The following is a 24,336-nucleotide window of genomic DNA, read 5'->3' on the forward strand; positions in this document are numbered from 1 at the left end:
CCAGGTGTTAGCTTTCTCTTATACTTGCTTTTAATTGTTTAGGATAAATAAAGACTCAAAGTACTGTAGGAATATGTTTGAGAAAGAGTTAAATTTTGCATTGAAAATGTCTGCACTTTCCCCATAATTTCTCTTTAGATACTGTGATGATTCTGTGATACAATACTTTTCTTCTATGATCTGCACCTAACTGGACAATAAATTTTATTAACATGTGACTATCAAGGTCAGATAAACCACTGATTATTAGTTTTATAGCTAAATCACTGTGAGGTTGTTGAATCTAAAAGATAATTGTCAATATCTGTTACATTATATCTTTCAATCCCTGTAGGGAATTTTACTGTGGGAAATAATCCAAAGCTGGATATCAGCAACTCTAGATCCCATTGGTCAATACTATCTCCCAGAAAAGCGACATAAAAATCTCCACCAACAATAATTTTCCAGTTAAGGCTGAATAACTTTATGTAAGCTGTTTCTAAATGATTTATGAAGCTTAACAAACTTCCTGTCAGTTGTCTGTGAACTGTCAGAAGACTGTCTGCCTCCTGATACAGTAATGTGGTGCAGCATTAGGGTGTGTAGCCGCAAGAATACTTCAGCCGTATAACATTCAGCTATCTTCAGAGTGAGCATCTGCATCTGTGGCCGCATGCGCAGTTGGACAGTACATTTAAAGGGATGAAGCGAGCACTGGAGGGACAAGCATGCTTTGAGAAACAGAATGTGGGACCTTAGTTTTCAAACTGCAAATGCATGTTTCCTAATATAACATAAGATGGGATTCATGATGGCAAGAGAGGAGGGTATAGGGTAGAGATGATAAGAGTAACAAAAAATAAGCAGAAGGGGAGGAAAAAGGAGAGAAAAGGGAAAAAATTGGAAAAATAAGTGTAGAAAAATTCATACAGAAATCATGACAAAGACAATAACTAACAAGAGATAATGAGAAGGTGAGAATTTCTCACCAGAAAAGTAAACTATATGATACAAAAAAGATTTTGATAGTAAAAAACTCTGACAATAAATTGTGACTGGGGAAGTTCATGACAAAGGAATGGAGACAGAAAAAAGTTTAAAAAATAGGGCAAGCAGAAAGAGGAAGTCACTGGAGAAAACAGAATCTACAACATTTGGGAAATAAAATAATGTAGGAGATGGCAGTGACAACTGATCAGGGCAATTTGATAAAAACAAATACACAAAATCTCAAATTGCATCACGTGCAGTCCCCAGCAATCAATCTTTCCTTCTCAGCCTATCCGGCAAGTGTCCCCTGACCCAGGATATGGGGATTTTTTTCCAGACTCTCTCATTTTTAAACACTGCCAGACTGTTTTCTTCATCCCTCTGTCTTCCCCCTCAACCCTTACGTCAGGAAAAGGACCACTGGCTCTGAAAGCTAGCAAATTTCCTTAACGTCTGTATGTGTGTGTGTTCTCCTGCACACCGCTTAGTGAGTAGATTTTTTATCTGTCCAGTTACATTATACTTCCAAAAACTGGAGATTAATTATTGTTATTTATATATTAGCTAGTGTGTGCTCTAGTACAAAGGTATTTAACATGCTCATACAGCAAAAAATTGGGAATCTTAACCACCTCAAAAGAAAATAAAAGTATAACAGTACCTCATTACTGTCTCTTTCTGTAAATTATCTGAATATCTTGATTCGAAGATTGAAAAGTTACATTAGCTGCATGCCAAATAGTGGTGTTCATTGTAAAGCTAAAGCTGCATGAATAGTACTAATGTACTGTAAACAGGATACAGTGTCTCAAGATGCATGTAACTAAATTATACCACATTAATAAAGCAAGTACTATGGTGCCAGTAGGTGGACAGCAAAACTTAATTAGTATAATAGAGGAGGCAGTAGCTTTTCTTAAAAATTGCAGCTCTCTTTGTGATAGACTTGATTAAAATTAGATGGATAAGTATGACTAGCACTAAACAGTATAAAACTGTTAATACAGTATAGAGATTAAGTTTCTATGATATGCTTGTCTTTTGTTAATGTATTTCTTGACTCATTCCTCATCTGGAGGTTCTCCTTCTTAATGGGATCTACTGCATATAATGAATTAATGAATAAAAATGTATAAAATCAGCAATGGAGAAAATTACATGAAGCAATTAGATTGTTGTTATTGAGAACTAAAGCCTTGCTATAAGCAGTGTTGTAAAGAAAATGATCCCATCAGTTTGTTGTGTGGACTGCATTCTTGCTGGTAGAACAGCATATAAGCAGTTGCATGGAGCAACCAAAGCAGTTTGTCATTTGGTGTTGAGCTGCACTGATTTTCTTGTGCCACAACAACTGCAGTTCTTCCCTTATTGCATATGTTTGTTTTCACTCAGGATGGACTGCTCACATTGCAGACAACTTCAGATTGTGCTGTATTTGCTTTCTGCTAACTTCTTGGGCATAATGTTTGTTCCATTGAAAATACTTAGTATGAAGTGAAACATGTTGCTTTTGGTAGTCACTGTTACAACAAATGTGCACATTTTAGTGCTCGTGGAAATTGTTCAGATAATTGTTTGCATTCATTACTCACAACACATATTACAATTTTAATTTTTGCTGACAAGCAATTGAGAAGCACAAGAATATTTCTGTCATTCAAATATGTTTCAGAAAGTACCACTACTGTTAGTACATAGATGTAAATTATTACTGAAATCATATTTTTATTCTTTGATTTTGTCTTTTTTATTTGAAAATATTTTTGTCAGTTCAGAAATTATACTATTATATAAACTTAAACATAATTACAAACTCTGAATTAGATTAGTCATGTCCTGCTTCTACTAGACAACAAACACAAATAATCAATACTTTTTAAGTAGTTGAGAATACTGATAACATTCTTTGGCGGCTTAGTAATTCTCTCTCTCCAATCGCATGCTGAACTGTATTTCTATGTCCACGTGATAATTAGAACTTTGTAGGATGTATTTTTCTTGTTTGTACAAAATAAAACATGTCAGTTATCACTACTAACAAGCTAGCTACAAACCAAGTTCACTGACAGAGCCAATTATATGTACTTGGACCCCCATGTGACATGATGTAGTGTGATTACAAAATAATGGAATAAAAAAATTCAACAGCACTATAAAAACAACAGCAGGTAATACTTCCATTCAACTCACATATATGAAAGATAGTAAAAGTGATGTCATGTAAAAATGAAACATGATGCAGCTGTTGTACAGTCCAATGATGCTTTGTTACAACAAGAGGAAATATTGTTCATTAAATAATATCACAGGGAGTGATGTCTTGTGTGCAAAGCAGAATGCCTTTTTCAGACCAAATTTTCTCAGTAAAAATTAACTTATGCAGCTTCCTTATTAGCTCCACGTTTCTTTTTCTTGTACCATCGAATAACCAGCTGTGAAGTCCATAGTATTACAGTGAGAGAGGTTATAAGGTTGAGTGCTGCAATTGACATGCTGTAGCTTCCTGTAGCTTTCTGAATGTAGCCTATAACAAGAAAGAGCTTTAGTTAATACAAGACAAATTAAGAAACAATACAGCAAAAAAATATTTTGATCAGGCACATTTTCTGATTAAAGAAGTTAAGTGTTTAGAAGGAGGAAGTGAAATGAAACTATGTGTTGATAGGTCATGTGGTTCTGTTGCAATGATTTCAAAATCAAGTTAAATGAATAATAAGACTGGTATTAAGAGCATGCTGCTGGTTGTTTGTCAGTAGTATATTGGGTATGGAAATGTACATTGATTCAGCTGAGAAGGAAATCATAGAGGCCACTGTATTCTCTCTTGAGAAAAAGTGATCCCAAATGTTGTATCTGGCCATTGATGTCTAGAATATTGGCACTGTGATGGAACTAATATTCAAGCTCATCCCACAAATATTCAATTGGAATCAGATGGGAGGCTCTTCCTGGCCAAAGGAATACTTCATCATCATGCAGGTAGTTCACTGGGACACACATTGTCTGAATATGAGTGTTATCCCAGTAGAAGCTAGTAACAAGGCACAGTCACATGAGAATGCAGGACATCCATGACATACTGCTGTGCCTTCAGAATCCCTGAATCACTGCCAGAATTGAACTAATGTCATACCCAAAGGCTCCACACACCATGAAGCAGGGGTAACACTAATTGCCAGACTGTATTGTCATCTATTGGTGTTGCTGTCTGACAATTGGTGATAATCTGAGACAGTGAAGGACTGAGATTTATGTTATGCCTTGCTTTCCAGGTATGGTACACTTCCAAAGGCATTTACCTATGGTGTAGAGTTTATGACAGCCTACTCATGAGACAGTAATTCAGTAACCCAGCCACTGCTAGTTTCAGAACAATGATGTGGAATGATCAAGGGTGATGAAGTTAGTCCATGACTTGTACATGGATGTAAAGGTCTTACAATGTCATTGACACCCAATATCAACATCCTCCCTTGGTGCAGTTTGACATGATTGACTAGAACTTCAATAATGTGTTTAGATAAGATTGGATTATATTAGATTATATTCAATTCTTGTTCCATAGACCAAAAAGCAATTCTGTGGTATTCCCTACCCAACTAAATTTGTTATTGAGTTGTAATCCCAGAAATTTAACACTGTCAACATCATCTATGTGCATGTCTTCATGTTGCTGGAAGGAAATCTCCTACAGGTTCTGAACTGCAAATAGTGGATCTTTTCCAAGTTTAATGACAGTGAATTAGCTTTAAACTGTTTATTAATGTCAGTGAAAATTTGATTCACTACCATTTCTAAATCTACTTATTGCAGTGTTTATATCATGTGCAAACAAAACAGACTTATCATCTTCCAACTTAACAGACAAGATGCCATTAATGTACATGAGAAAAAGCAATGGACTCCAGATGGAACCTTGAGGAACACTACATGTAATTAATTCCCAATCAAATGAAGACTGACTGATTATTCCACAGGTATTTTGTAACAACAATCTTCATTTCGCATTAGTTAGGTAAGACTCAAACCATTCCGCAGCACTACCAGTGACACCATAAAATTGTAATCTATGTTCCCATCAGGTCATTATCATATAAACTGATCCATTTGCATCAGTATTTCAGAATTTTATCAGCTGGACCCATAATAAGGTCACTTCAGAACTTTGTCATGTGCTGGTATCCTTGTCTCATGCCAGTGTGTGATATTCTGCATGATCTTTCATAATGTTCACTGATCATATGATGTGCTATAACCTGTTGTAACTGGTAACATGATCACATGGTGGCAGCGTTAATGCACTTTGGTGGCCATTGTAGTTGTCACTGGTTTCTGCAATTCTAATAATTTACACATCTGTTCTTGGTATACATGTTTACAGAATATGATCAATATTCCTACTAGGTACTTAATATTTTTGGCAGTCAAAGTAAAATCAATGATTTCTAGATATGAGAATAGCATTTGCCAGATACCTACTCTTACTGTAGTATGTTGAAAAATTCATATTTGGACATAATCAAATCCAGGACAGTTTGACAAAATAACTGAAACATTAAATTTGTGATAAAGAAATTATATGATGCCTTCTCTCTGCAGTACTACTATTTATTTGGTGCTGTTTAAATATTTCATGAAGGTTGGAATTTGATTTAAATGTTCATTGTTTGGAAAAGAAAAAAAAAGAAGAATATTAAAGTTTAATACCCTAAAAACAACCAAGTCATTAGAGACAGAGAATAATCTCAGATTAGACAAAGATGTAGAAGGAAAAAGTCATAGCATATTCAGTGGAATCTTTGTAGGAATCATCTTAATTCACTTTAGGATACCATGGGAAACTTAATTGGTATGGCGAGACAGGCATTTGAACTCCACTTCTGCTGAATTCAAGTCTAGTTTTCTAACCATTGTGTTACATTCCTCAATCCCAAGTAGTAACGAATACATGCATGACAAAGAAAAGGTGGCAATGTAAATGGAGTTATGTTTATGTTATGTTGGTCTATGAATAAAATCTTCTCAGCCTACAATCCATGTAACACTGACTGCCAAGGCTGGCAGTTATCTATTTACAAAGTTGTGGTGGTAGCATATGGAACCTTCCAGAGAGGACCATAGGAAGCATGGAAGACAACTTGGGAAGTTTGTAGCACCTCTGGTCCACCATGGAACCAGTTGTGCCACATCTGTAACTGTCACTCCTGCCTCCCCAAGCATCTATATCTGATTTTGCTCAATATCTAAAGCGTACCCTGATGTCCTATTAAGTGTGCATCCATGATTTCTGTTAAAATTGTTATAATCCCTGTATGGTGAGGTAGAAGCCAAGTATCTCATTTTTTAAAATTGTGTTCTATGCTCATTTTTCAGGAAATTTTCAACTAGGGCTGACTTCTCAAGCTCCATGTGCTTAATATCACGTGTGCCCAGCAAAGTGGTCAGTAAGCATGTGAATAGTTTGACCTATATAGATGCTGCTGCATTCACAAGGGGTACCATACACACTGGGCACTCAAAAGGCTATATCATCTTTAACAGGGTATAAAGAATCTTGGATTTATGCCAGAACACTGGTTTCAGTCCATATCCCTGCAACACAAGTTCTTTCTTGCTGCCCATTGCCCCACATTGATTTGTGAGTCATTGTTCATCAGTGGCACTTGAAAGCAGGCAGCTGAGATTAGAAGAAACCACAACAATTTTAACAGAGACCAGGGTTGCACACTTACTAAGACAGGTGTGTGGACTTTGGATATTGAGCTTCACACTTGTAGGGAGAAAGGAGTGACAGTTTTCAGACATGGCACTGACCTCTTTTGCCACCTGGTGTAATTGGTCCTGCATAATACCAGAGCTGCTAAGAGCTGCACAACTAGTCTTTTGATTGTGCATCAGTTCTACAAAGTTCCAGACATTGCTATCATGCCGGTACAAGCAGCACATAGTGGCAGCCTTGTCAGTCAGTAGTTTTTACTTCTGATGATGATGGTAGAGACAGCCATCGAAAGCTCAAGCATTTTATGTGAAGTGATGCAGCTAGTAAACCCAAAAGGTTTTACTCAGGCATGCCACTGTGAAAGACACTGAGGGCACATGTTGGTTCTGTTGTACAATAATACAAGTGAAGAGTCAGCTTCATCTATGGGGTAGTTATGTTTCTTCGTATTTCTAAGTCAGGTGCCTTTTATGTGTTCCTTTAAAAACTGTTAATTGGAGTGCCATGTCATTATCAGTTTCTTAATTGTGAAATGGTTAACATCACAATAAATTAATTTATAGTTTATTATACAGAGGTATAAGGTCTCATACTTCATTTTTAACAACTAAAAATTAGGTGACAAACTATAGTGGTACTTCTTTTGAGAGTAATGGTTGTACTGCACTTGAGCTAAAACTGCAAAGGATGTCTAAGAAACTACAATGACTGATGAAAGCATTATGCAAGTCCACAACATGATACTGAATAATAAGCAATAAGTTACTGCTACAGATATATCAATAAAAAGACGATGTTATATTTTATGAGAAGCATTAAGTAAAAGAAGGTTTTTTGCAAGGTGAAAGCTACTTTTGCTGAATGGTGCCACCCTCTGTGATGAAGCAAGCTAGGATCTCTTTACTTCCTCTCTTGTTTTCTCATCTGCCTCTTTAAATTGATTTTATTTTTATTTTTTTGCCTAATTACCTGTAACACACATGAGTATAATCTGTATTTCCATAAAAGAGAAATGTTGGCCCTAGTCTTAAGGAATATAGCACCAGGTCTAATTATGTGCTTAGTTTTGTGTATGTAATTAGTTTCCTAATTTATTTGGACTATTACTAGTTAATATCTTTTGTTATAGGGTGAAACCAGTAAATGTTTTGTGACTTAAATTCTATTCTTGACTTGTAAACAAATATAAATTCTGTACTAATTCTAAACATTTGGAAGAAGTACTACTAGGATTTGCTTAAGTATTTATTTGGCTCTATTCGAAAACATATTGTGGTGTCACTGCCAGACACCACACTTGCTAGGTGGTAGCCCTTTAAATCGGCCGCGGTCCGGTAGTATACGTTGGACCGGCGTGTCACCACTGTCAGTTATTGCAGACCGAGCGCCGCCATACGGCAGGTCTAGAGAGACTTCCTAGCACTCGCCCCAGTTGTACAGCCGACTTTGCTAGCGAAGCTACACTGACAAATATGCTCTCATTTGCCGAGACGATAGTTAGCATAGCCTTCAGCTACGTCATTTGCTACGACCTAGCAAGGCGCCATTACACGTTTATATTGAGATTATAAATTATGTATCATCAAGAGCGATGTTCTCCAATTATGGATTAAAGTTAAGTATTCCAGAAGCTATGTACTACTTTTGGCTACATTTTCCAGACCTCATGCCAGCCTGCGTGAGCTTAAATGCGTGCCTTTCGGCTTCCTCCAAACTCCGTGAATTGGCTCCTGCCAATTCACAACACATATTAGCAAAGCCAGCCCTTAATTAATTCAAAAATAATTACCTGGTTTGCCAAAAGCATTGTTTGCATAATTATGTCTGTTAATTTCATTATTTAAACAAATAATTTGGCCTAACCTTTGTGACAGAAGGAACTGTTAAAGAGGAGAAAATTTTTAATGTATTCAGTTAACTGAATGAGTTATGTTTTAATCATAATTTCTGTAACTTAAACGTTGAACAATGTATAGTTGAAGTGCCTATTATTTTGAGGACATATAAAGGACTGATTTTTGGTCCTGAGGTAGTCAGTCCATGATCGACTTTCAGACGGGAAGTTTGTATCAGTTAGAGTAACAATAATGCAGTGGAATTAGTGTCTGTCCCGATAGCTGAGTGGTCAGCATGACTGATTGCCATCCTCCAGGCCTGGGTTCAATTCCCAGCTGGGTCAGGGATTTTCTCCACTCAGGGACTGGGTGCTGTGTTGTCTTCATCATCATTTCATCCCCATCCATGGCACAGGTCACCCAATGTGGCATCAAATTTAAAAAGACCTTCACCAAGGTGGCTGGACCTGCCCTGTAAGGGGACTTCAGGCCATTGATGCCAAATGCTCATTTCCATTTCCAGTGGAATTAGTGTAACACCAATAGGTTGTGTGTTAAAAACAATGACAGTGTTTGTACAATTCATTTGAGAAATAGTGTCACAGGTACTGTTTTACTCTGAAAGAACTGTGAACATTGTGGTTAGGTTTTTACTGCTGATAGATGTTCAATAGCAGACTATTGTAGTAGTATGCTAATCTTTGCCTGCAAGCTATTAATGAAGCTTATCTAAATTTACCAATAGTGAACTAGCCATATATATGTGTGATATTGGGGGGTTGTGAACAGGTGAGAGTAAAGAACTGAGAAATGCAACTGTCAGCTACATCATTTATAGTAGTCAGTATTGAACTTCCAACCCCCCCATTTTTCAACCAGTACAAAAATTCAGTATGTCGACACTGAGGACTAACAATGAAGAAACAAAGCAGGCGAACATCACATGTCTATAGTTAAGGTCATTAACATGTCTGTACCATGGTGCTTCACTCACAGGTAGTCTGTTTGAATTCATGTGGTGTAATAAATTGTCAGTACCAGTATTTAGCCAGTAAGGGGAGGGGAGGTTGTTGTATGAAATTCTAATTACTAGACTTTGTGCCAATGTCCTGGATTAAATTCCAAACTTCTGTTCAGTGTCTTATGAGTCACTGGTATGTGGTACTGTTAATGGTGATTTGTATATTCATCAGATACTCTTCAGATACAACTTTCATGCACCATGAGGTAAGATGATATTGTGCAGTTGATAAGAAAATCTTTTCTTGTTAACTGGTTGAAAATACCCCCCAGGGTCTTGAAACCAACAATACACTATGACCCTTAATTTCTTTTTATTGAATGCCACTAAAAAGTAAACAACAAAGAATTTCTCAGCAATTTCAGGCTATTTTGGAAAGAATTAATCTAATCTGTTTTATCTGGTTGTGACTAAGAATGAGAAATGAAACAGCAGTCAAAATTTTGGGTGACAGCTGATGGCTATTAGTAAACAATCATGCAGGTGATTTTATCCACTGAAACAAATATTGTGTTTTTGGTGATTTTGAATAAATTATTTCTTAAAAACAAAATGTTTGTATTTATTTACAAGGACAATTCATTGACCACATTATAGAATAAAACAAAAATAATTTGGCCACTAATTAATATATGATCACACAACTAAAAAAAATTTGGTATCATTGGCTTGATAAAACTTTCAGCAATATATTCTGCAACGTGATACATTGTTGTAGGCTTCAATTTCTCTGCATCCATAAGTATACCCTGTCTCTCTGTGTACTGTATACAAGTGTTCACTGTGTACTAAATACACCATCAACTAAAAATGAATTAAGATTCATAACCTACAACTGGGGTATATATAGATAAAAGTGTATATTTGATCACAAGATAGCAAATTACTCATAGCTGTATGTATTATGGAAAATATATAATTTATAAGTAGGTGTTAATTGTGATTTCTATCAAAAAGATGCAAGAAGAATATAGCTCACCAAATATTTCACAGGTACAGCCAAAGACATTTTTATAAAGGTCATGGTGATATCAAAGTGAAGAAAACATATTACTAGAAAAGGCTGAAATTGAATGTTTTCACTGTGTACCATGTTACGTTGGGTGCTATTCTCCCCTATATCCAATATTATCTGTGTTGCAAGAATGATTCCCTCACTGATTACCTAACAAAGGCTAGAATAATGACTAGAGATTTCTACATATATCTTTCTGAGGAAAAAAGAGTGAAGAAGCATTGATCACAAAAGAAAGAAGTAGTATTTTATTGAAACATTGCAGCTGTCCACAAAGGAGCTTCAAAAATGAAAAAAATGAGTGATTTGAAGCTGGAATTATTGAAAAATCTATTAAAGCAGCCATAATGAGTGTTTTTCATCTTATGCCTGTGTCACAGCATAAAAGATATTTGTCAAATATCTTTAATAAAAGACATTTTATAAAATCTTTGACAATGTACTACGGTACTTTTATCACATCTTTTATAAAAGTCAGAGTGTTGTCCTAGCTTTTATAAAATATTTATTAAAGAACATCAATGGTGTAATATGGGCATTAGCAGACTCGCAATTTACTGATGCAACCTACTGACTGGTGAGAATCTGGTCACAGTTTATTGGCCTAAAAAGGGTGCACGTTGAAAAATAAGCATGTGTTTGCTACAGTATTTTACTCACAGGGTAAGAACTTGCTGCCTTGCGTCATAAATTACCTTTTACAAGCCTCTTACTATGGATGTCTGAAGACTCAGCTCCTTGTACAAAGTGATACCATACCGCATTTGGTAATAGCTACTATTACACAAAATAGTTGTCATATCGCTCCCCCCTTGCTTGCCAGGCATTTACAATCTAAAGAGAAATTTTTAAACTTATCTCATTTGGTTTGTTGATGAATGTATTCTCCTAATCCATAATATTATTGCCACCTAACCAGTAATGTACTTCTAATGCATAAAAAAGGTTTAGTCCATCATAACATGGATTTTAACTCTTTTGTGCATGGTCATATGTAAATAGTATCAAGCAGCTATGCATAAATTGTATAAGTCCTGCAGGTGCCAAGGAGATATTGTATAAGGTATAAACTGGTGTTTGATTACATCCTGTATCTAATCTATATGGTTGACATCCACCTAATTTGGGATCCAAAACAGTTACTGAAATTCATCATATTCCAAAAACAACTGCAATCTGATAGATATTATTAAAAATGACAATCCTGATATTTAGCCACTGAAAGAGCTATAGTTTATTTCAGCAGTTTGTTGTTTAGGGGTATACATCTATAATAGAAAGACTTATCCATCTGTCTCAAGCAGACTTATGTAAAGAAAACTGATAGATCTGTCACTGATGGAATAAAATAAATAGCATGATGTAAAGACAGACATGTTTATAGTATCAGCAACTCTGTTCCTAATTAGATATCAAAGAAAAAAGGTAGCTATATGAGGTCAAAAGAATATATTGATATTAAAGTGTACTGAAATTGTGTCTTCATCTATTTCTAGCCACAGTTACTACATTCACAAGTCTGTCAAGTTTGATTTCTGTGTGTAATGTCTTCCTACTGCAGCTCTGTCAAACCTGTATTCTTATTTTATAAAATATTTCCTGTTAAAACACTTGACTAATGTATAATTGGGTTTTTGTTTGTGCAACTAAAATACTCAAATATTGTATTCTTATGGCTAGAGAAAATTCTTAAACATTAAATTGTACAAAGGAACATTTGAAAATGTTAAACATACCCATCATTGGAATTGAAACTAGAATAAAAAATGAATTGACCACCATTTGTAGTCCATTAGCAGATGCCAGCCTCTCAATAGGAACATAATTAGGAATGACAATTGTCATGTAGACAGTTCTGAAACCCTTAGCCACTCCAAGAGCTCCAGCTACAATAAGAGCTGGTATGTAGTCATGGAACAATATGAGTGCTGAAAAGAGAAATTGCGATAAATAATTAATTAAATAAAAATACATGGTTAACAAAAAAATGAATGAACTATAGTAACTAAAAGGAATGTCAAACAAATAAATGCTTTAACTGATTGTGTAGGTATTGAAAGTCAATCTCTTTTGTTGATTATACTAGCAATTCATAGGTACTCATTATGTAAAGCAATTGCAATTGACACAAAATATATATTAAGCTATCACAAGATCATGCTAAGACAACTTCATGTGGCACTCTTTGACTTTCTGTTGCAGTTGTCGTTCCAGCCAGAGTCAAGTTTTTTTTGCATGGAATGTGGCACTTTGAATGTGCATGGATATGTTTAGTTTTCAAATGACTAGGTTTTGAGTTCCTTCTTGCATGTGATTTCCATGCTGTAGATGCTTCAAAATGGCAGCTGCCAAATGCACTAGACTTACACCCCATGAACAAAGTTTTTTAGACATTGGAACATTCTTTTATTATGACTTAAAATTCAACAGGAAAATCACCAAGTTTATATGGCAAAATGAGTCAACAACTTTCAATAACCCATGACAAAATATTCACTCTTGCAAAAAATAATGAAAATTGATTCTCCCATACACTCATGGATCACCCACAATATAGGAAGAATACAATTACCAAAGGAAGGTATGTTATCAGAGATATTTAAGTCTGTAATCAATAAACGTGTCACTTATTGGAGATGATATTCATCCCTAGTAACATTCAGTATGTCTATAAAGGGCCTGGTGTCATTAAATGGCTATATAGGATTCAAAATGCTTCACTTAATGTGGATTGGCCCATCAAGCAAGATTTTCAGTAACAAATTGCCTGACTGGGCAAGTATTCACCAACAGCTAGCAACAGTCTATGGTGGCAGTGTTAGGTCTGTAATCCTTCATCCTAGAGTCATAAAAGTGTGCATTATCAGAGCTGGCAATGGACTAGATGAAGGTTTTCCATAAAACAGACTGGTTACCTTGAGACATAAGCAGCACAAATTAAAAAAATATCATACACTTGAAATACAACTGACTCTTTATTCATGTGAAGTAGTGTGTGTTATCAATAGATGATCTCAAGTTGATCCCATATTAATGGACTTTGAGAAGACTTTTGAATCATTCATCATAAGTGGTTTCTAAATGGTTCAAATGGCTCTGAGCAATATTGGACTTAACTTCTGAGGTCATTAGTCCCCTAGAACTCAGAACTACTTAAACCTTACTAACCTAAGGACATCACACACATCCATGTCCGAGGCAGGATTCGAACCTGCGACCATAGCGGTGGCGCGATTCCAGACTGTAGTGCCTAGAACCGCTCGGCCAGCCCAGCTGGCAGTGGTTTCTAATAAAACTGTTCACCTATCTTATAATCTTCTTTGACATGCAACTGGATTCATGATTTTCTGCCATAAATGTCGCAGTAATTGACGGAAAATCATTTACTGTAACCAAACTTACAGTAATGTACAAAATGTTGTTGTGTAAGACTTCATGCAAATGGTATGGAGAGGTGGGCTACAAAGTTCCACAGCAACTGTCATCATAGGAAAGCTGGACAGGAGCAGAAATAATAAGCAAACAATCTAACACAACAAAAAGCAGATTTACTTAGCTTGTGTTTCTCCAAGTGTACGAAGACTCATTACAAATAATGGATCAAGAGGTAGAGACCAGTTTATAACAATAACAACAAGGATGAGGCTGTCTGAACAAATGCATTAACTAGGGTGCCAGAGCTGCAGTGTGGCAGGATCTGCATAGTGTCACCCAACGAATTGTCTCCGAGTGTCAGTGGGCTGTCTGGCTGCTACCATCAATCTTATATGGGGCGGTGGTTCAGTGGGTGTGCTCTGTTGGGTCCATCAGACAGAAACTTGCAGTTGCGTTGCCAACTTTGACACCTATGGTGTGGTATTGATATGTGATACCACAAATATTATATGTGCTCTGCTGTTCTTAATCTATATAAAAAGCTTAGAAGACTATCTTACCAGCCCACTTAGATTTTTTGTGGGAGATGCTATCATTTATCATCTAGTCATGTCAACAGAAGATCAAAACAAATTATAAAATGATTTAGACAAGATACCTGATGGTGCGAAAATTTGTAACTTACCCTGAAATATGAAAAAAGTGTGAGGTTCTTCACTCTCTCTCACACCACACACACACACACACACACACACACACACACACACTGCATGGGATCCTTACCAGTGAGGACACCAAAGAAGTTCCAGTGATATGATAACTGAGCTGGAGTGACAATCATTGAAACAAAGGCATTCCTCTTTGCAGGGAGATCTTTTAATATAACTGAAATCACCAACTTTCTCCTCCAAATGCCAAAATAGAGAAATAATCATTATTATAAAAAAAGAGTAATCAGCATTTGGCACAATGTGATGTTGCTTAAAATTGTCTTATTACATATATAGCTTTGTTTTGTTCCACTGAGATCAAGTATGCTATCCCATTGTTGCCATTAACAAAATTGTATGCCATAATTTTTTACCAGTTTCTTTTAATTAAAATGTATGCCATTACCACCTTCCTTCTATACATCTTCAGATTTTATTTCTTAGCTTTTATTGTTCTGATGCTATAATTTTGTATGTTTTTTTATATGTAACTGTAATTTGACTACGATGAACAACGGTTTCTTTTAATAGGCTGTTATAATTTGGCTGTCATGTGGTATTGGCTGTATTGTTGTTTTCAAAAAGGAAATTTGGTTGTTCACTGTCACTATTTATATTACAGATGTGGCATACTATTAGCTAATGAGTTTCAAAGGACTCATGGTTAATGTTGTTTGTCTTTAATGAAATGACTGATGACCCAGATACTGTGAGTGTAATGTGTTACTGGTCAGAATTTTACATGGTTCCCTTTAGCATAATAAAATGACCTTACTCCCTTCCCAGTCATATATTTTAAAATTATATTTCTGATCTTTGATTATTTTGACTGTTATATAGAACTGTCTTTATACAATCTTTATATGTGTAACTAATTGTAATTTTGTTGTGTCATGTAACAGTGCTTTTCACGTTGTGTCACTTCATACGTTTGGGACATGACAGCTATGTGCTTGTTTCATTATATAAAAAAATTATATAAAATCACAGACACACAAATATATATAGCTTTTTATTGGCCAAGTGCGAGTAGGAGTCACACACTGAAGATTCCATATGAATTTCATTATGAATAGACACTGGAGAGCCAAAGAACCTGGTGCAACCGGCTAATACAATGTAAGGCCCCTGCGAGCATGCAAAAGTGCCTCAACGAGACATGGCATGGACTTGACTGATGTCTGAAGTAGTACTGGTGGGAATTGACACCATGAATCCTGCAGGGCTGTCCATAAATCCATAAGAGTATGAGTGGTTGAGATCTCTTCTAAACAGCACGTTGCAGGTCATCCCTGATATGTTCAATAATATTCATGTCTGGGGAGTTTGGTGGCCAGCAGAAGTGTTTAATCTCAGTAAAGTGTTTCTGGAGTGACTCTGTAGCAATACTGAACGTGTGGGGTGTTGCACTGTCCTACTGGAATTGCCCAAGTCTGTCTGAATGCACCAAGGACATGGGCAGATACTGGTGATCAGATAGAATGCTTACAAATGTGTCACCTACCAGACTCGTATCTAGACATATCAGGGATCTCATATCATTCCAACTGTACACGCTCCACACCATTACAGAGCCTCCGCCAGCTTGAACAGTCTTCTGCTGATATGCAGGCTACATGGTTTCATGAGGTTGTCTCAATACCCGTACACATCCAGTTACTCAATACAATTTGAAATTTGCCGGCCGGTGTGGCCGAGCGGTTCTAGGCACTTCAGTCTGGAACCGCGCGACCACTACTGTCGCAGGTTCGAATCCTGCCTAGTGGATGGATGTGTGTGATGCCCTTAAGTTAGTTAGGTTTAAGTAGTTTTGAGTTCTAGGGGACTGATGATCTCAGATGTTAGGTCCCTTAGTGCTCAGAGTCATTTGAACAATTTTAAACGAGTCTCGTCCGACCAGGCAACTTGGTTCCAGTCATCAACAGTCGAATGTCGGTGTCGATGGGCCCAGGCGAGGCGTAAAGCTTAGTGTTGTGCAGTCATGATGGGTACATGAGTGGGCCTCTGGCCCCAAAAGCCCATATCGATGATGCTTCGTTGACTGGTTGTCATACTGACACTTGCTGATGGCCCAGCATTGATATCTGCAGCAATTTGCAGAACGGTTGAACGATACTCAGCAGTCGTCGTTGCTCCGTTCTTGCTGGATCCTTTTCTGGCCGCAGCGATGTCAGAGATTTGATGTTTTACCGGAATTGTAATATTCCCAGTACACTCGTGAAATGGTAATATGGGAAAATCCCTACTTCATCGCAACCTCGGAGATGCTGTGTGACATCGCTCGTGCACCGATGAAAACACCACGTTCAGACTCACTTAAATCTTGATAACCTGCCATTTTAGCAGCAGTAACTGATCTAACAACTGGGCCAGACATGTGTTGTCTTATACAGGGTGTTACAGAAAGGTACGGCCAAACTTTCAGGAAACATTCCTCACACACAAAGAAAGAAAATATGTTACGTGGACATGTGTCCGGAAACGCTTACTTTCCATGTTAGAGCTCATTTTATTACTTCTCTTCAAATAATATTAATCATGGAATGGAAACACATAGCAACAGAACGTACCAGCGTGACTTTAAACACTTTGTTACAGGAAATGTTCAAAATGTCCTCCGTTAGCGAGGATACATGCATCCACCCTCCGTCGCATGGAATCCCTGATGCGCTGATGCAGCCCTGGAGAATGGCGTATTGTATTACAGCCGTCCACAATACGAGCACGAAGAGTCTCTACTTTTGGTACCGGGGTTGCGTAGACAAGAGCTTTCAAATGCCCCCATAAATGGAAGTCAAGATGGTTGAGGCTAGTAGAGCGTGGAGGCCATAGAACTGGTCCGCCTCTACCAATCCGTCGGTCACCGAATCTGTTGTTGAGAAGCGTACGAACACTTCGACTGAAATGTGCAGGAGCTCCTCGTGCATGAACCACATGTTGTGTCGTACTTGTAAAGGCACATGTTCTAGCAGCGCAGGTAGAGTATCCCGTATGAAATCATGATAACGTGCTCCATTGAGCGTAGGTGGAAGAACATGGGGCCCAATCAAGACATCACCAACAATGCCTGCCCAAACGTTCACAGAAAACCTGTGTTGATGACGTGATTGCACAATTGCGTGCGGATTCTCGTCAGCCCACACATGTGGCGGTGAATCGCGGAAGTACAGTACATACTGACGAAACTAAAATAAGCTCTAACATGGAAATTAAGCGTTTCCGGACACATGTCCACATAACATCTTTTCTTTATTTGTGTCTGAGGAATGTTTCCTGAAAGTTTGGCCGTACCTTTTTGTAACACCCTGTGTAGGCACTGCCGGCCACTGAGCGTATTCTGTCTGTTTACATATCTCTGAATTCGAATACGCAAACCTGTACCAGTTTCTTTGGCGCTTCAGTGTAGATAGTTTATCCAATCTAGGAATCAAAATTCTACGTCTACATCTACACTCTGCAAGCCACCGTGAGGTGTATGGCAGAGGTTACGTCACATTGTACCAGTTATTGTGGTTTCTTCCTGTTCCATTCATGTATGGAGTGTGGGAAGAATGATTGTTTAATGCCTCTGCGCGTGCAGTAATTGTTCTAATATTGTCCTCACGATCCCTATGTGAACGATGTGTAGGGAGTTGTAGTTTATCCCTGGAGTAATCAATTAAAGCTGGTTCTTGAAACTTTGTTAACGGACTTTCTCGTGATATTTTACGTCTGTCTTCAAGAGTCTGCTATTTCATTTCCTTCAGTAACTCTGCGACACTCTCCCACATATATTAAACAAACCTGCGACTATTCGTGCTGCCCTTCTCTGTTTACATCCAATATCCCCTGTTAGTCCTATCTGATACGGGTCCCAAAGACTGCAGCAATGTTCTAGGAAGTGTCGCACTAGTGATTTGTAAGCAATCTCTTTTGTAGACTGATTGCACTTTCCCAGTACTCTACCGGTAAAATGAAATCTACGAACTGCTTTACCCACGACTGAACATATGTGATCATTCCATCTCATATTCCTACAAACTGTCACACCCAGTTATTTGCATGAGTTGGTTGATTCAAACAGTGACCATTGATATTACATAGGATACTACGTTTTGTGAAGTACAAAATTTTACATTTTTGAACATTCAGAGCAAGTTGCCAATCTCTGCACCATGTTGAAATCTTATCAAGATCTGACTGAGTATTTATGCAGCGTCTCTCAGATAGTACTTCATTATAGGTAACTGTATCATCCGCAAAAAGCCGGAGTTTACTGTTAATACTGTCTGCAAGGTCATGAGTATACAACATGGACAGTAAGGGTCCCAACACTTCCCTGGGGAACACACCCGAATTCACCTCTATCCTCAGTGTACTCACAAATTTAACTTGATGCCCCTTAAGTTGGTGCTTTTGACAGTAAGTGTTGGTGCGGGACTGAGTCAAATGATTTTCGGAAATCAAGAAACACTGCGTCTACTTGGTTGCCTTGATCTAAAGCTTTCAGTATGTCGTGTGAGAAAAGTGTGAGTTGGGTTTCACATTACCGATATGTTCGAAAACCGTTCTAGTTGGCATTGAAGAAGTCATTCTGTTCAAGATACCTCATTATATTTGATCTCAGAATATGTTCTGATTCCGCAACAAATAGGTGTCAAGGATACTGGACGGTAGTTTTGTGAATCATTTCTACTATCCTTTTTGCCTTAGCTGTGCCTTTTTCCAAGAATTGTACACGATATGGGCTTTCGCAGCCGAAGGCTCGCTGGTGTACCGTTCATGACTGCACGACACAAATCTTTGCGCCTCGCCTGGGCCCATCAACATCGAAATTGGACTGTTAATGACTGGAACCATGTTGCCTGGTCGGTGAGTCTCGTTTCAAATTGTATTGAGCGGATGGACGTGTACGGGCGTGGAGACAACCTCATGAGTCCATGGACTCTGCATGTCAGCAAGGGACTTGTGGTGTCACCGCCAGACACCACACTTGCTAGATGGTAGCTTTAAATCGGCCGCGGTCCATTAGTACATGTCGGACCTGCGTGTCGCCACTGTCAGTAATTGCAGACCGAGCGCCACCACACGACAGGTCTAGAGAGACGTACTAGCACTCGCCCCAGTTGTACGACGACTTTGCTAGCGACTACACTGACGAAGCCTTTCTCTCATTTGCCGAGAGATAGTTAGAATAGCCTTCAGCTAAGTCCATGGCTACGACCTAGCAAGGCGCCATTAACGATTTTTATAGAGAGTCTCACTTGTATCATCAAGAATGCTGTATACAAATGATGAATTAAAGTTAAGTATTACCGCAGCTACGTACTTTTCTTTATAGCATTCATTACGTATCCTGTTCCAGACTTCACGCCAGTCGGCGTGAGTTGACGCGTGCCCTTTCGGTTTCCTCGCCTTGTGTCTAGACTGTCTTGTCTAGACACAACAGGACTGTTCATGCTGGTGGAGGTTCTGTAATGGCGTGGGGCATGTGCAGTTTGAGTGATACGGTCGGTAAAACGGAAGTCCTTAAATGAGCGCTTTATTGTCTGTCCGACAGTTAAAAGCCATTTATCTCAGGAACAGAGAAATGTATCAAGATGGAATGTAAGCCACACACTGAGGTCTATGGTCTCTTGACGATATAAAAATCTGAATCTTATAAGTCAATGAAATCAAGAGATACCGCCATTTCTGTAACATACAATGAGGAGCGAAAGAAACTGGTACATCTGCTTAATATCGTGTAGGGCCCCGCGAGCACGCAAAACTGCCGCAACACGACGTGGCACGGACTCGGCTAACGTCTCGAGTAGTGCTGGAGGGAATTGACACCATGAGTCCTGCAGGGCTGTCCATAAATCCGTGCGAGTATGAGGTGGTGGAGATGTGTTCTGAACAGCACGTTGCAACGTATCCCAGATATGCTCAATAATGTTCAAGTCTGGGGGGCTTGGTGGCCAGCGGAAGCGTTTAAGCTCAGAAGAGTGTTCCTGGGGCAATTTCGAATTGCCCAAGCCCGTCGGAATGTACAATGGACATGAATGGATGCAGATGATCAGACAGGATGCTTACGTATGTGGCACCTGTCAGAGTCGTATCTAGACGTATCAGGGGTCCCATATCACTCCAACTGCACACGCCCCACACTAATACAGAGCCTCCACTAGTATGAGCAGCCCCTTGCTGACATGCAGGGTCCATGGATTTATGAGATTGTCTCTGATGTGTTGGCAAATGTGCCAACACCTTGTAGATAGAGGAGGCTGAAATGCACGCTAACTAACGCAGACGGGCGTGAAGTCTGGAACAGGATAAGTTGTGAAAGCTGTAGAGAAAAGTATGCAGCTTAGGTTATACTTAACTTTTAATTCCATCATTGTGGTACATCGCTCTTGACTATACAAATGAGACTCTCTCCAGATATGGTTAATGGCGCCTTGCTAGGTCGTAGTCATGGACTTAGCTGAAGGCTATTCTAACTGTCTCTCGGAAAATGAGAGAAAGGCTTCGTCAGTGTAGTCGCTAGCAAAGTCGTCGTACAACTGGGGCGAGTGCTAGTCCGTCTTTCTAGACCTGCCATGTGGTGGCGCTAGGTCTGCAAGTACTGACAGTGGCGACACGCGGGTCCGACATGTACTAATGGACCGCGGCCGATTTAAAGCTACCACCTAGCAAGTGTGGTGTCTGGCGGTGACACCACAGTCTCCATACCCTTACTCATCCATCCGCCTTTTACACTTTGAAACGATACTCGTCCGTCCAGGCAACACGGTTCCAGTCATCAACAACAATCCAATATCGGTGTTGATGGGCCCAGGCGAGGTGTAAAATTTGTGTCGTACAGTCATGAAGGGTACACGAGTGAGCCTTCGGCTCCGAAAGCCGATATCGAAGATGTTTCGTTATATGGTTAGCACGCCGACACTTGTTGATGGCGCACGTTGAAATCTGCAGCAGTTTGCGGAAGGGTTGCACTTCTGTCACGTTGGACGATCGTCAGAAGTCGTCTTGCTCCTTTTCTTGCAGGATCTTTTTCCGTCCGCAGCGATATCGGAAATTTGATGTTTCACCGGATTCCTGACATTCACGGTACACTCGTGAAATGGTAGTACGGGAAAATCCCCACTTCACCGCTACCTCGGAGAAGCTGTGTCGCATCGCTCGTGCGCCGACTATAACAGCACGTTCAAATTCGCTTAAATCTTGATAACCTGCCATTGTTGCAACAGTGACCGATGTAACAACTGCGCCAGATTGTTACGGTCTTATATGGGCGTTGCCGACCGCAGCGCCGTATTCTACCTGTTTACATATCTCTGAACTTGGAATACGCATGCCTATATCAGTTTCGTTGTCCGCCCCCGGTAGCTGAATGGTCAGCGTGACGAATTGTCAGTTCTCTGGGCCAGGGTTCGATTCCCGGGTGGGTCGGGGAGTTTTCTCCGCCCAGGGACTGGGTGTTGTGCTGTCCTCATCATCATCATCCTATCATCCTCATCGACTGCAGGACGCCGAAGTGGCGTGAAATTGAAAGACCGGCACCCGGAGAACGGCCTGCCCGATGGGGGGAGGGGGGGGGGGGGGCTAGCCATACGATTAAATAAATAAAATCAGTTTCTTGGGCGCTTTTGTGTATTAACGGCACGGGAGTATGATCTACTGCATGACTACACCGACAGGCATTCTATCGACGAGTCCGCCGCTCGTGGTCTCGCGGTAGCGTTCTCGCTTCCCGAGCACGGGGTTCCGGGTTCGATTCCCGGCGGGGTCAGGGATTTTCACCTGCCTCGAGAGGACTGGGTGTTTGTGTTGTCCTCATCATTTCATCATCATCCAGGAAAGTGGCGAAATTGGACTGAGCAAAGATTGGGTAATTGTACGGGCGCTGATAACCACGCAGTTGAGCGCCCCACAAATCAAACATCATCATCATCATCATCATCATCTATCGACGACTGCCGAGTATGACGCACAGTCCATATGTAATTTGAACATACAATCTGTATAGTTCGTGTAAGATGTTACACCTTCGGTTGCGCCAAAGTTATTCATTTATTCGTTGATATCAATTTTTCTTCCATTGAAAAATTATTGAAAGATAGTAGTTTTGACCCGTAGGCTCCTCCCATTATCTGAGTGGCAAAATGCAATTTTTATCACCAAATATTTATTAAGAACAGTTACTTGATTCGTGCCAGAAGCCAGAATAAATGTACTTTCTTAAGTAAAGGTATCTCTTTGCTATGTTCACGAGCGATTTCTGTGGCGGCATCTCATCCCAATGGCTCCGAAAGCGCCAGATAGATGGCCAATAGCTTCTGCTAGCCAGGGTGGGAACTTATGCTTGCTTCTTACTGGGTACGTACTGCAGAGCTGATAACATGCACTTCACGTATGTGAAATGGCAAAGCAGGAAATACATTAAAGTGCCCTCTTAAGTGCGTTCTAGGGGTACCTTGGAACTTCTTGTCAAAAGCGATACAACGCGGAAGTGCTGCCTGCTTACATGTGCGTGAGGTGATGAGCATGAGGAGAGCCACCAGGTACATGGTCTGCGCTCCCAGGCCCAGATAGTCGCCGACGAAGGGCGACACGAAGCGGAAGATGATGTCGGTGATGCCGATGATGGACATGAAGGTGGCCGTCTGCTGCTTGTCGAAGCCGTAGCCCTCCATGATGAGCGGCGTGAAGAGCGAGAAGTTGAGCTCGGCGAGGATGGCCAGCGACATGCCCACCATGAGCACGACGTAGGTGGGGTCGCGCAGCAGGTCCAGGTCGAAGAAGCGCACCACCGCCTGCGTCCAGCGCCGCATCCTGCCCGAGCACGTCGTTCTGGGAACAGCCCGAGAGGGAACTGCAGCGCATCCTGCAAAGTTTCTACTACAAACGGCGTATGTGCACGGTGATCCTAAAGGATTCTCTGATTACAAACATTTACACTACTGGCGATTAAAATTGCTACACCACGAAGATGACGTGCTACAGACGCGAAATTTAACCAACAGGAAGAAGATGCTGTGATATGCAAATCATTAGCTTTTCAGAGCATTAACACAACGCTGGCGCCGGTGGCGAAACCTACAATGTGCTGACATGAGGAAAGTTTCCAACCGATTTCTCATACACAAACAGCAGTTGACCGGCGTTGCCTGCTGAAACGTTGTTGAGATGCCTCGTGTAAGGAGGAGAAATGCGTACCATCACGTTTCCGACTTTGATAAAGGATTGTAGCAAATCGCGATTGCGGTTTATCGTATCGCGACATTGCTGCTCGCGTTGGTCGAGATCCAACGAGCGTTAGCAGAATATGGAGTCGGTGGATTCAGGAGGGTAATACGGAACGCCGTGCTGGATCCCAACGGCCTCGTATCACTAGCAGTCGAGATGACAGCCTTCTCATCCGCATGACTGTAACGGATCGTGCAGCCACGTCTCCATCCCTGAGTCAACAGATGGGGTCGTTTGCAAGACAACAACCATCTGCACGAACAGTTCGACGACGTTTGCAGCAGCATGGGCTATCACCTCGGAGACCGTGGCTGCGGTTACCCTTGACGCTGCATCACAGACAGGAGCGCCTGCGATGGTGTACTCAACGACGAAACTGGGTCCACAAATGGCAAAAAGTCATTTTTTCGGATGAATCCAGGTTCTGTTTACAGCATCATGATGATCGCATCAGTGTTTGGCGACATCGCGGTGAACGC

General features: G+C 39.9%; 1 protein-coding gene across 2 annotated transcripts in view; it reads right to left on the reverse strand.

Moving 5' to 3' along the window:
- Positions 1–2,700: 2,700 nt before the first annotated feature.
- Positions 2,701–24,336, reverse strand: part of LOC126175835 (uncharacterized) — a 288,518-nt gene continuing 266,882 nt past the window's right edge. For both annotated transcript variants that reach the window (XM_049922837.1, XM_049922836.1), the window contains exons 8-10: positions 23,136–23,461; positions 12,299–12,490; positions 2,701–3,496 (exon numbers count right to left, since the gene is read on the reverse strand). In XM_049922837.1, coding sequence (XP_049778794.1) covers positions 3,348–3,496; positions 12,299–12,490; positions 23,136–23,461 — 667 coding nt within the window. In that variant the 3' untranslated portion in view covers positions 2,701–3,347. The remainder of the gene's footprint in view (positions 3,497–12,298; positions 12,491–23,135; positions 23,462–24,336) is intronic.

This window comes from Schistocerca cancellata, chromosome 3 (genome assembly GCF_023864275.1).
Source record: "Schistocerca cancellata isolate TAMUIC-IGC-003103 chromosome 3, iqSchCanc2.1, whole genome shotgun sequence".
Classification (NCBI taxonomy): Eukaryota; Metazoa; Arthropoda; class Insecta; order Orthoptera; family Acrididae; genus Schistocerca; species Schistocerca cancellata.